This window comes from Mytilus edulis, chromosome 13 (genome assembly GCF_963676685.1).
Source record: "Mytilus edulis chromosome 13, xbMytEdul2.2, whole genome shotgun sequence".
Taxonomy (NCBI): domain Eukaryota; kingdom Metazoa; phylum Mollusca; class Bivalvia; order Mytilida; family Mytilidae; genus Mytilus; species Mytilus edulis.
The window spans coordinates 54,395,027-54,407,328 of NC_092356.1; the positions used below are offsets into that span (position 1 = coordinate 54,395,027).

General features: G+C 33.7%; 1 protein-coding gene across 1 annotated transcript in view; it reads left to right on the top strand.

Moving 5' to 3' along the window:
• The window catches only part of LOC139502367 (polycystin family receptor for egg jelly-like), a 98,088-nt gene that overhangs the window by 46,486 nt on the left and 39,300 nt on the right, over positions 1-12,302 (top strand). Inside the window, exons 9-11 of the mRNA XM_071291828.1 lie at positions 8,240-8,413; positions 10,174-10,298; positions 11,247-11,402. Of these exons, the coding sequence (XP_071147929.1) occupies positions 8,240-8,413; positions 10,174-10,298; positions 11,247-11,402 (455 nt within the window). The remainder of the gene's footprint in view (positions 1-8,239; positions 8,414-10,173; positions 10,299-11,246; positions 11,403-12,302) is intronic.

Below are 12,302 nucleotides of genomic sequence, written 5' to 3' on the forward strand. Positions count from 1 at the left end.
AAAGGGAGATGGCCGTGCCGGTCGGGTGTGTGGCAGTAGTTTTCCGTCGTTTGCTGTGTTTTGGCTTTTTGTTTTGAAATTTGATGGTGAACTTTACGTTTTGAAATTTCCCTTGAAGATTGGTGTTTTTGTTAATTTACTTTTTATCTGGACATACTTTTAACAAGAATGCTTGAACCTTACATTTTGACAAGTTATGTATGTATATAAATACTTTAGATATTTGGGGATTGTTATCACCGATAGGAACCTTAAAAGATATATCAACCAAAAGAATACTTTTGCTGATGGAGATTTACCCTTATTTTCTTAATAATTTCTTATTATATCTACGACGAATTTATGAATAATAATCCTCAAGTAGCGGTATCGACCGAGTGGTAGAAATGAAAAAAAGCACCTTACAAAGACCTTGCTTCCGAAACGCTTTTCAAATGGTTTAACCTTATTAGTACGGCGGCATTGTGAAAATTTGTGCATATCCTGCTACAAGCATGAAATTTGGCATATACCTTCCTCGGAATGGCGGACATCGTACTTAAATCAGCCCAATATCGAAGGGTAGTATATGAAAAAGTGTTATTACCATGCTACTATCATAATATATGGTACAAACTTTTTTTTACTACTTTGTGATATTTAATATAGATGGTATGTCTTGAAAACCCCCACTTCCAGTAAAATCTAACATGGCGGACATTGTACTAAAATTAGCTTATTTTTAGGGAAGGTAATTAAAAAAATATGTTATAACGTATTACATTGTGCCGGAACCTTTCTTTTGGGCTTCTCATGGATACAATGTATAAGACATATATCTTCAAAACCCTTATTTCCAGTAATATTCGAAATGGCGGACATAGAAATATCCATTTCTTATTTATATATTCAACTTTTTTCAAAATGTAAAGAAAATGTTGTCTTTGTACTGGTCATTAAATTTTGGCTGTAAGTTATCATCAAAACCCCCTTTTCTCTTCTGTTGTAAATGTTTAAATACAAAGTGTACACTTCCGGTAAAAAAAAAACCAATCTGGCGTAAATTTTATAGATGAGTCTTTAATCCATTTCTTCGATGTAGAGTTTTGGATAGATTGAGTAAAACAAAATAAATTAACAAAAATATTTTCAAAACTTTTACTACTATTAGGCCAAAAATACATGTTTATTCACAGTCACCACCACATTCACACAAGGCAGTCTACGGGAGACTCGATTTTTCACATAAAAACGACCGCATCATCATTTCTTACATGTACAAACGTCTGACAGAATGATGAGGCATCAGAAAGAGTTTTTTTTAAAAGGAATCATCTGTGTCCCTTCGCCATCCATTGGCACCTGGAATGGATAGCATAAGAGCCAATTCCAGGCTCGTCCCAATAAACACCTGCCTTAGTATATTGCACGTTTTACATGCTGAAAAAGACTAGACCAATTTGAGGTAATAGCCTCAATTAGCCATCCCTTTTTCGCAAAGAGTTATTTTCTTGCTTCGTTAACCTTGTTAACCCCAGCTGTTAAGTTTGTGCGATCTTACAGTCTTTTTTTCTTTTTAAGCAAAGAGAGAACTGTATCACAACCGGTGAAGGCATGGATCACAATAAGTGTGTGTGATCACTCATTGCCTAGTGCATTTGAATGGTCATTTATAGATATTAATTCAAATTGTTTTGTCCTCCCAAACACAAACCATAGTTCGTCTACCCCTATGTCACGGAGAAGCGAAACAGTTATGACAGCATCATCATTAACGACTGTTCGAAACATGACTCGTCTAAGTTCGTGTTTCACTGCATCAGATACATGCACCTTGATTATGGTGTCTGCCTCTTAATGTGAACATGGTGTTAAACTTGAAATACATAACGTGCTTGATTAGATAAAATATCCTGAGCATTTGTTGCTGCAACTACCACACGCATCCGAAAATTCATCCACTTGTGTTACAGTTTCAATGTATTTTATTGGGGTAAGGACAAAATACCCAACCAGCATACTCGTTAGGCCGCAAAAACATGTTTATTCACGATCGGAGAGCTGAGTTTCCACATTTACAAAGACTGGTATTGTTTCTTACATCCATAATGTACATACTCCTGATAAGATGAAGAGGCTTCACTAAGAGTTGTACAAAAGGGTTCCAATGGATCATATTTGTTCCTTCGCCATTCATAAGCGTCTGAACTAGTTAGCATAGGAACCAATTCCAAGCTTTTAACTCATTCATACCCGCCATGATATATTGCACGCTTTACATGCTGAAAAACACTAGACCGAGTCGTGGGAAAAGCCTCAATAAGTCTTTTCTTTTCCAAAAACGCATGTTTTCTTGCATTGTACTCATTATAAATGCAATAGTCACATCTTCAAACGCCATCAATCTCACCAACGTAGTGCATGTGTCTGATGCAGTGAAACACGAACTTAAACGAGTCATGATTCAAACAGTCGTTACTGATAATGTTGACATTACGGTTTCGCTATTCCGTGACATAGGGGTAGACGAACTATGGGTTGTGTTTGGGGAGGCAAAAATCTTTGGATTAGTATCGTTCAATGGTCTTTCAAATGTAGTAGGCAATAAGTGATCACACACACTAATATTGTGATCAATGCCTTTACCGGTTTGTATACGGTTCTCTCTTTGCTTGAAAAGAAAACAAGACTGCATGGGAGATATTTGAAGATGTGACTTCTTCAATAACTATTTGCACAAAAGAAAGGCTAATTGAGGCTATTATCTCAACTTGGTCTAGTATTTTTCAGCATGTAAAACGTTTAATACACTAGGACAGATGATTAGGGCGACGAGCCTTGGATTGGCTCTTATGCTACCCAGTCCAGGCGCTAATGTATGGCGAAGGGACAAAGACGGTTCCTTTTAAAAACTCTTTCTTAGGCCTCATTATTTTATCAGAAGCTTGTACTTTGTGGATGTAAGAAAGGATGTCGCGGTCGTGGTTAATGTAGAAAATGGGGTCTCCAGTACACTGCTTTCTGGCATGTGGTGGTGACTGTGAATAAACATGTATTTTTTTTACCGGAAGTATCAGCTTTGTATTTGAACATTTACAACAGAATAGAATTAGGGATTTTAAGGATGACTGAAAGCCAAAAGTTTAATGACCAGCAGAAAAAGCTAAATTTTCTTAAAATTTTGATAAAAAGTTGAATATTCAAATAATGAATGATATTTCTATGTCCGCTATTTTGAATATTACCGGAAGTAGGGGTTTTAAAGAAGATTTTTCATACATTGCATCCATCAGAATCACCAAATAATGATTCCTGTACAATGTAATGAAAGTAGCAGTACGTTAAAACACATTTGAATTACCCTCCATAAAAATAAGCTTATTTTAGTACAATGTCCGCCATGTTTGAATTTTCCGGAAGTAGGGTTTTTAAGACATCTAATATATATATAATATATCTATTAGTAGTTTTGTACCAAATATTATGATTGTAGCATGACAATAATACCCTTTCAAATACTAGCCTTCGATATTGGGCTGATGAAAGTACGAAGTCCGCCATTTTGGATTTTACTGGAAGTGAGACATTTTTTTTTCAAATGCCTCCCCATCTGAAATAAAAGAGTAATAGTTGAGGAAGGTCTATGCAAAATTTCATGCTTGTAGCAGGATGTGCACAATTCATCTGACATATGCTTGTAGTCGCGGGACTATATTCAGGAACTCTCAATTCAAAAAAATTGAAAGCCTAGCATTTCGAAATAAGTGAAAACTGTAGGAGAAATATAACCAAAAGGGACATAAAGAAATAGCCAAATCCACATCGGACTAATTTTGTAAGAGGTATTTGGAACCTTAGTTCCTTAATCATTTCATCAACTAAATTACTTTTTATACAACCTGATTACTGAGATAGTAGTCATACGGTTGGTTGTACTTTTAAGTATTCTTTTTATTTATATTTTCAAAATGTTTCTACATATTTGATTTCCATACTCTTGTAGGCGAGTGACATTTTCGGAAACGATGCTTAGTGTTTTACTTTAATTCACCCACCTAACACCCAGATGATTTTTTTTACAAGTGATAGATGAATATCTAAACTACATTTTTTGACCGGTCGTGAAAAAATCGTACGGTGCATTTTTTGTAAAAATTAATTAAAGTCGAGAAATATTTCAAAATAAAAATTTACCACCTATGTTTCAACGATTATTAAAAGTTTGTGGCTTCTTTTTCTTTTTTAACTAATATTTTATACAATATATATTGATTTTGGGCGTATTACATATTTAAGAATAACCCAACAATTTATTGTTATTGTGTGTTTTTTTGGAGAAAAGGTCATTTTTGTAACAATTTTATCATTGTTTTAAAAATCGATCCCTTCTTTTCAATTTTTTGAGTGGTTTTTGGTTATCTAATTTTGTTTTAAAACAAATTAATATCTAGTAATCATTGCAAGTTCATAGCTTATTTAATACATATTGTTTTAATTGTATTATTTTGGATTGTTTGCATTTTCACGCACTTTTAGGTATTCCATCGCAATTACGGAATTCATTTTCTCCGTATTCATTTCATACTCATTAATGTTAAAAAGAATGCGTATGTTCATTTGACAAGATTCACAAGCACATTTAAAATATAATTTCGCTGAAATTGTTTAAATCAATTTGTTTGAAGACAAATTAATGTGATCCAGGAATAGAAAAATCTTGACGGGAAGAACTTAAGTATTTTTTCGGACAATGTATAATTGGGCATGTAGTCTTGTCAAACTAACCCATCCTGCTGCTTAAATGGACAGACGTACAGATGTATCGCTTATTACCGACCGTGCAAGGGCTGTATAGCCAGTCAAGGTCGTTAAAAACTTCCATTTGTTGTATCGCTTTTCAAGTATTTACGGCAGAGCGGCTACGTTTCTAGCTGCCAAGGGAAAAGCAACTTTTCTATCTGCCGTAAATCAACAGAAGGATAACGTTTATAGAGGGTTTGTTGATGAATACAAAACGGTCAAGAATGCACCATTTGATAGAATCAAATATGATAAAAGCTGTAATAAAGCTTTTACTATATAACAAAACCTCACCACATTTTCCGGCAATAATTCGCCCAACAATCTACATCTTCGTGTACAAAAATACCCTTGTTCAAAGATAATACTCAATTTACCATATTGTCACGATTCTAGAGTGCCCGAGATAGATTGGACGGCTTGCATATTTTGTAAATACAAAGCTTTTAAGCAAGATAAAAAATTACACAAGGTATCATCAGCCGAAATAATCCAATTTAATTTGCGTAAAGCAAAACATATATCAGACAGTGAAATAGTTTTCTAAATTGCATCAGAGAATTTTACAGAAAATGCTTTACACACTCATCTTGCATCAACAAATATTTGTTATCCGGTTAAATTTGAAATTGAAGAACCTTCAAAGCCGGAGCATGAAAATGCCTTTGCTGAATTTGTTTCAACAATCTAGGAAGACTTGCTTGTGTATAAATAGGTATTCTACTAGAACGTTTTGCTCATTGGCTCCCCAACGTGTGCGGGAAAGTTATACAACGTATAGCCTTCAACAAAAATTGCCAAAACACTTCGGAAATACTATTGCTTACAGCAGCTAAATTTCTTTCTCTGAAGCCATCAATACGACTAACTGTCTTAAAGCCGTTATGAAACCTCTCAGAACTGATGATTTGAGTACTGTGTCAACACCTGATTGTGACAAAGATCTCATACTACATAATGTGGTAATACAAAGTGATGAGAAAATTATGCCACCTATTTTTGAAACATTCTTATGATTGATTCCTATGATCCGTAAAAACAGATAATGACCTACCCACGGAAAAATTGCGAAAATGCTTGGCCTTAATTGAAACAATAGTTTCAATAAGTAGAAATTTGTTCACGCCTTTCAATCTTGGTTTAACGTTACAAATGAATCTTGTATATGGTTTTAAAAGTCTGGTAGAAACTTTGCATAGTCATGGGTTTTGTGCTTCTTATAACGAGCTGAGACGGTTTCTAACTAGCTTAGGCGATCATGAGATTGACAAGATTGAGAATGGAACAAACGTTCCTCAAGGTATTTGTGTGTGGAGATAAACCTTATTTAAGAATGAACAGATAATGTTGACATTAATACTGAAACAATAGCTGGTAAGGATACGTGCCACTGTATGGCCATAGCAGTATTTCAGGTTCAGTTTTTACCTCATACCAATAAAGCCGTGTATAAAATAACAATCAGACGTAACCAAGTGCGTTCCCTTCCAGTGACAGAGGCCACATCTGCTCTAATCAGTTGTCGACCATACTTGCAGACATTTCAGGATAGTATCATATGTACCTATCGTCGACTCTAAACCAAGCGATATGGCTACTGTTTATACTACCATAAAAAGGTGTGTTGATATGTGTATGCAAACCGGCAAGCAGTATTCAGTTAAGACCTCTGACCAACAGTAATATGCCATTGCACAGCAGATCAAATGGCACAGGCCTTCTTGAATTCCTGAGTCATATTATTCGTTTGGTAGGGTTCCACACCGTAGCATTTGATTCTTTTGGAACACTTTTGGGTGATGGGGATCTGGCAGATCTACTAGTTGATGCAGTACTATGCATGTACCGTTGAACAAATGATTTTTGGAAAACAATTTAAAAGAGAAGTTCGAGGTCGTACGTAAACTCTTACAATGATGTCGCTATTGGTATTCTCTTTTATTGATTGGAGTAGTACCACAAATCCTCTGATCAACATACCAGATATTGTTTGGGACACACTTCTGAGGTGTTATGATACATTTGCTGGGGATATGTCCTCATGGAATCAAGATATAGACATTCTTAACAATTTAATTGACATGCATCTAGCGCCTCTAATGAAAGAATTCCCTGAATTGGAGCTGTCCTGTGTCCCCTACAGTGAGGTGTTCCTGACTTCTTTGAGTAGCATGCTTCAAAACATTCATGCAGAGATAAATGGTATATGGTCTCTACATTTGATTTCAGTCCGCGCTATGCTTCCATATTTTTGTGTGACCAACAGGAATAATTATTCTAGATGGACTCCTATATAACTTCCTGAAATGCTCAATCTGTCCACCGAAGTTGAAGCACCATGATTTGAACAAGTTACGTGTTAGACTTGCAACTAGCAAAAGACTGTTCGCCATTCAAACGACAAGTACTAAGAGCCAGTATGCAAACAAACATACGAATGACATCACATCAAGTAAAGCCATCAGTAGGTCCACCCTATAAATACGGTTGGAAAAAAATTGCAATGGTCCAACCCAAGTTCTGTTCCCTGGACTAATGTCTTCAGACTCTCTGCAGGATTTGGTTTGATTTTGCAAAGAAAATAAAAATTGCAGTAGAGAAGTTGTTTGTGTTGAACAAAACTTTTGTTTGACAGAACTATGTCCTTGTCAGGGAAACGATATATGTTCTAATATATATTGACAAGTCAACATTGCCCTGAGGCTTCAATTCAATTCAATTAATTTTAGAATATGAATTTAAATTATATTTCAATGTTAATAATAACTCACAAGATAAAATGTTACATTGCGTTCCATTAGATAAAAAATGGACATGAAAACTCCTTATTCAAATAATCAAAACCCCTTTGATGTACCTTAAAAATTATCGATGGAAAGAACAAAATATATAAAAAAAAAATCAAAAAAAAATAACCTGCCAGACGGTCTCCGACGTGGTTGGTAGGCTTTACGCAAACAGGATGCCCTGACACCCTTTTATTTCGATATTCATCCCACTATTATACTTGTATCTTTAAAAAAAATAGAATAATTATTTCTTTATAGATGCATGCTTGAAACCAAATTGCACAATAAAATAGTATGTTTATGGCTAAATTCATTCTTATGTTGTCATATCTTGCCAAAAGTATTGTTCAATCATATCTGAGACGAAACGTCAAAACGACGTCATTTACTGCTCTTGCATGGACCGTGTGTAAATTTTAATCAGAGACTAATACCAATATAGTGTATATAAAGTTAAAAAAAAACCAACGAAAACATCTAATGTCGGGTTGCAACCACATCTGCCAAGTTTTATACGGTTATGATGGCTTTTTATAGGTCATAGTTGTTTTAAGCTATACAAAACAGATATTTGTCATTGAAAACTTTTTGTCTCAAAAATGCCTTTTAATGATTGTGTCAGAAACATCAACTGTTTTTCCTTGTAAAACTATCGTTTTTTGTTTAAATAGGTTATGCTGCGACAACTGCATTCAAGATATCATGTAATGGCTGGAAAGATGAAGGAATTAGCAGGGGACGTAATGATATAAGAGACACGGAGGCACAGAATATTCTGAAGTTTGCGTTTTTAACTTCAGAAACAGATGGCATTGATGAGAAAAATATTTCTTTTCAAATTGGGGGTAACCATTGTACATAAATATATTTTTAAATTATATTCCGAAAACTCCATATTAATTGGGGTAAAGATATATTAACAAAACAGTCAATCAAATCGCGCAATATACTGTTTTAAATTACATAAAATTGAGAATGGAAATGGGGAATGTTTCAAAGAGATAACAACCCGACCATATAAAAAAGGTCACCAACAGGTCTTCAATGTAGCGAGAAATTCCCGCAATCGGAGGCGTCCTTCAGCTGGCATATTTAAATCGCAAAATTCTTTATTGGCATGTCCCAATTCAAGAAATTGTAATTACATGGTTGTCAAAAATTGCTGTCTTTCATACTTTCGTTTGATGTTTTCTTTTTTGCATTGTTTCACACTTTGTCAAATCCGACAAAGCTGACACTAAGTAATTGGTTTTGTTCACTGCTGAAGTATGTACAGTTACCGACGGTTACTTACAACCAATTCATTTGGACTATAGTGGATAGTTGGTTCAATATGCATCATACCAATTATCAGTATTCTTATGTAAAGACGTTTTAATGAAAAACAAGAAAATTGAAGTATCTATCATGACAAAAATCATACATGGACTTCAATAAAATAAAAAAAGAAGAACCATTCTTGTATTGATATTCTTAATTTAACAGTCATTTTAAGGCTTTAAAAAACATTGGCAACAGTTATATACCTACGAACAAAAGTGATAAACTCATGAAATCCAAACTAGGAGTGAGACTGGTTTCGTCTTCATGGTAAGCGTCTATACTGCCATGCATGCATTACACGGCGGTCTAATCACCACTGCATAAACACGCACATCTTTCTGAAAGTTCAAAACAAACAGTATTCATGTATAAAATATGTTTATAGTATATACAATTTTAACATATCAAAAAATTAACAAAATAAAACTTCTTTGTTATGCAACTCTACTATTTTGAGTAGGAAAAAATGTATTTACATGTAAACGTTGGCTTTAAACAGTCACTGGAGATATAAAGCTTTCTTTGTGACGTTGACAATTTAATTGTTTCCGTAAAGTTTATTTGTAGACGTTTGAAAGTATTCATTCTCGTGGGATTGTACGTCGTCTGCTTCAAACTTCAAAAATGTCTATTTTAACCAAAGTATTTCATTGGGACAATTTAAAGAATTGTTTCAGGGAACAAAAAAACAGTGGTTCATAATAGAACAGAAAATAATATGAGGTATCAGAACATACGTTTTATTTGTAGTTGGCTTGGCACAGTCTCGCATTCTAAGCCTTGTATAGATATATTTATAATTTGAGCAAACATCTATCCTCCATTTTGGATAGGATGTTTAAATTGTGACATAAATATAGTGTCATTATAATTAGATAAAGGCAACAATAGTATACCGCTGTGCATAACTCATAAATCGATTGACAAAAAACAAAATCGGAGTAAAAACTTAAACCGAGGGAAACGCATTCAGTATAAGAGGAGAACAACGACACAACATTAAAATGTAACACACACAGAAACGGACTAAGCATTAGACTAAATCCTATGAGAATAACAATTATAACATCCAAACCAAATACATGAATTTGGGATAGACAAGTACCGTGACACGTCATATAGTAATTTGAATTTACACTCAAAAACAAGAGAAAACAAACGACACAACGGAATCACAACGTTAAAATGAAACACACACACAGAAACTAATTATAATGTAACAATAGCCATATTCCTGACTTGGTTCCTTATTTAAAGTATCATTCTTGTTAATATATTTTAGGAGAAATGACTGCAAATGAAATATATTTGCCGATGGGAGATCCAGAGAACAACTATACATTACGTTTACTAGTTTATATATATGACGTGTATGATGATTATAATGTTTCTGAAATAACAATTATAGTGAGTAATCTGTGTCGCCTGGTTGAGGGTGACAACTCTTTAAATAAGTTTATAAAAGTCAAGATTCATCAACATATTTAAAGCAATAACTTGAAACATATTGAAAATAATTTATGTAACCTAGAATATATTTATGACACAAACGTTGTGATGGTTGCAAGAGATAATTCCCTTATCATAGGTCTTCCTCCTTGAAAACTGACATACCAATTGATTAAACACAGTGTATGTTTATAATACAATCGATATATTAATGAATACACAAGTTAAACTAAATAAGCTTATATCATTTAGCCATGTAGATATGAAAAAGTACCGACAGTTTTCTCGTTGGTGACGAACAACAAAGATCTACTGATGGAAGTGACAAATTAAAGCTGTTGTAAAAGACATTTAAAAACCAACATTACTACCTTTCGTATAAATCCAATTTTTCGAGACATTTCTTAGCTAATATGAATGATAATAAGAAATAACAACTGTTGTTATTATTAAGCTTGCAAAATGTTATTGGTTAAACGCACGTTTTACAGGTTTAGAATAGGGATGTTGAATTAACAGTTATATTACTGTCCGAGTCGAAAACATGTATTTTGTGCACTGAAGCCGTTCTATCTTATTATCACCGAGTACAGCGCCTTAACACAATTTGAGTTGTTATACTTGTGACAGTTTAATTTGTTTTTTAATTTTTGCTTTTCAAACTTTTGGTTACATCATATCTGCTTGATGTCTTTTCCGGAAAATGTTTTGCAACTGAAACTCCTGTCTATTGTTTTATTTCAAATTTGACCCGAGATTCGTGATATGCGTTTATAACACAGCATCCAAACAACACAGAAACCAAGAAAGAGAATATTATTATATAATGATAATCCTCAATCATGCATACTAGTAGTTTTCTAAAAATCTTTTAAACTAAAAAGGACTTTCATTTTTATTTCGCAGTCTCGTCCACCTATAGCTTCTTATGATTCTAATGCCTTCAACGAATTGTTTGGTAAATATAACAATACATTTGCTATGGTGGACAAAAGTGGAAATAAAATAGCGTTAATGAGACTGATGGAATCGACTGCAAGTATCTACAGAGACCTGACATTGGTAAGATCACTAACAATACAATAACAACCAGTCTCGTCTTTCAGCCACATTCATTTCTGTTAAATGTATTTTGTGAGAAACATTTGATCATTGAGGAACCAACTTTTAATTAAGAAGAGACAGTAATAAAAAAAATACCAATAGACAAGCTTTATTTGTCATACTTACAGTACTAATGGCAAATGCTAATTCACCAACAGATTAGGACAATTACCTAACAAAGCTGCATCCTTTTAAAAAACGGATCTCTTTGTCCGAGTGTTAACTTTTCTAATGATAATTCTGTTACGTGAACTATAGAGATAATATGGAAATCAAAATGGTTTTCAGATGTCCTTTACCTCATTATTAAATACTTTGACGCGCTTTCACTTCATAGTTGTTTGTAATCCCGAAGAGTTATTCAAACAAAAAAGTATATGCCTTATATTTAATGCTATTTTTTTTCATTTTCTAACCAATTGGTTAGCCACACAAAATTCAGAACGCTAATTAATATAAATAAGTTCGTTTCAAATTGTTGGAAATAGTATACTCTGCTTTTCTGTGGTAAAGAATCTATTAAACTTTTGAAAAAAAACATATTTACGTTTTTTACCCACCATTTTTCATAGAATGCCCTGTACCAAGTCAGAAAAAATGGCCATTGTCACATTATAGTTCGTTTCTGTGTGTGTTACGTATCGGTGTTGTGTCACTGTTGTGTCGTAGCTCTCTCATATTTGATACGTTTCCCTCAGTTTGAGTTTGTAACCCGGATTTTTTTTTTACTCTTTCGATTTATGAATTTTGAACAGCGGTGTAAATACTGTTGCCTTTATTTTACATATTTGTTACTATGATAACTTACTTCCCATCTGTGATTTGTATATAATAATGCTCTATAACAAATTTTAAATA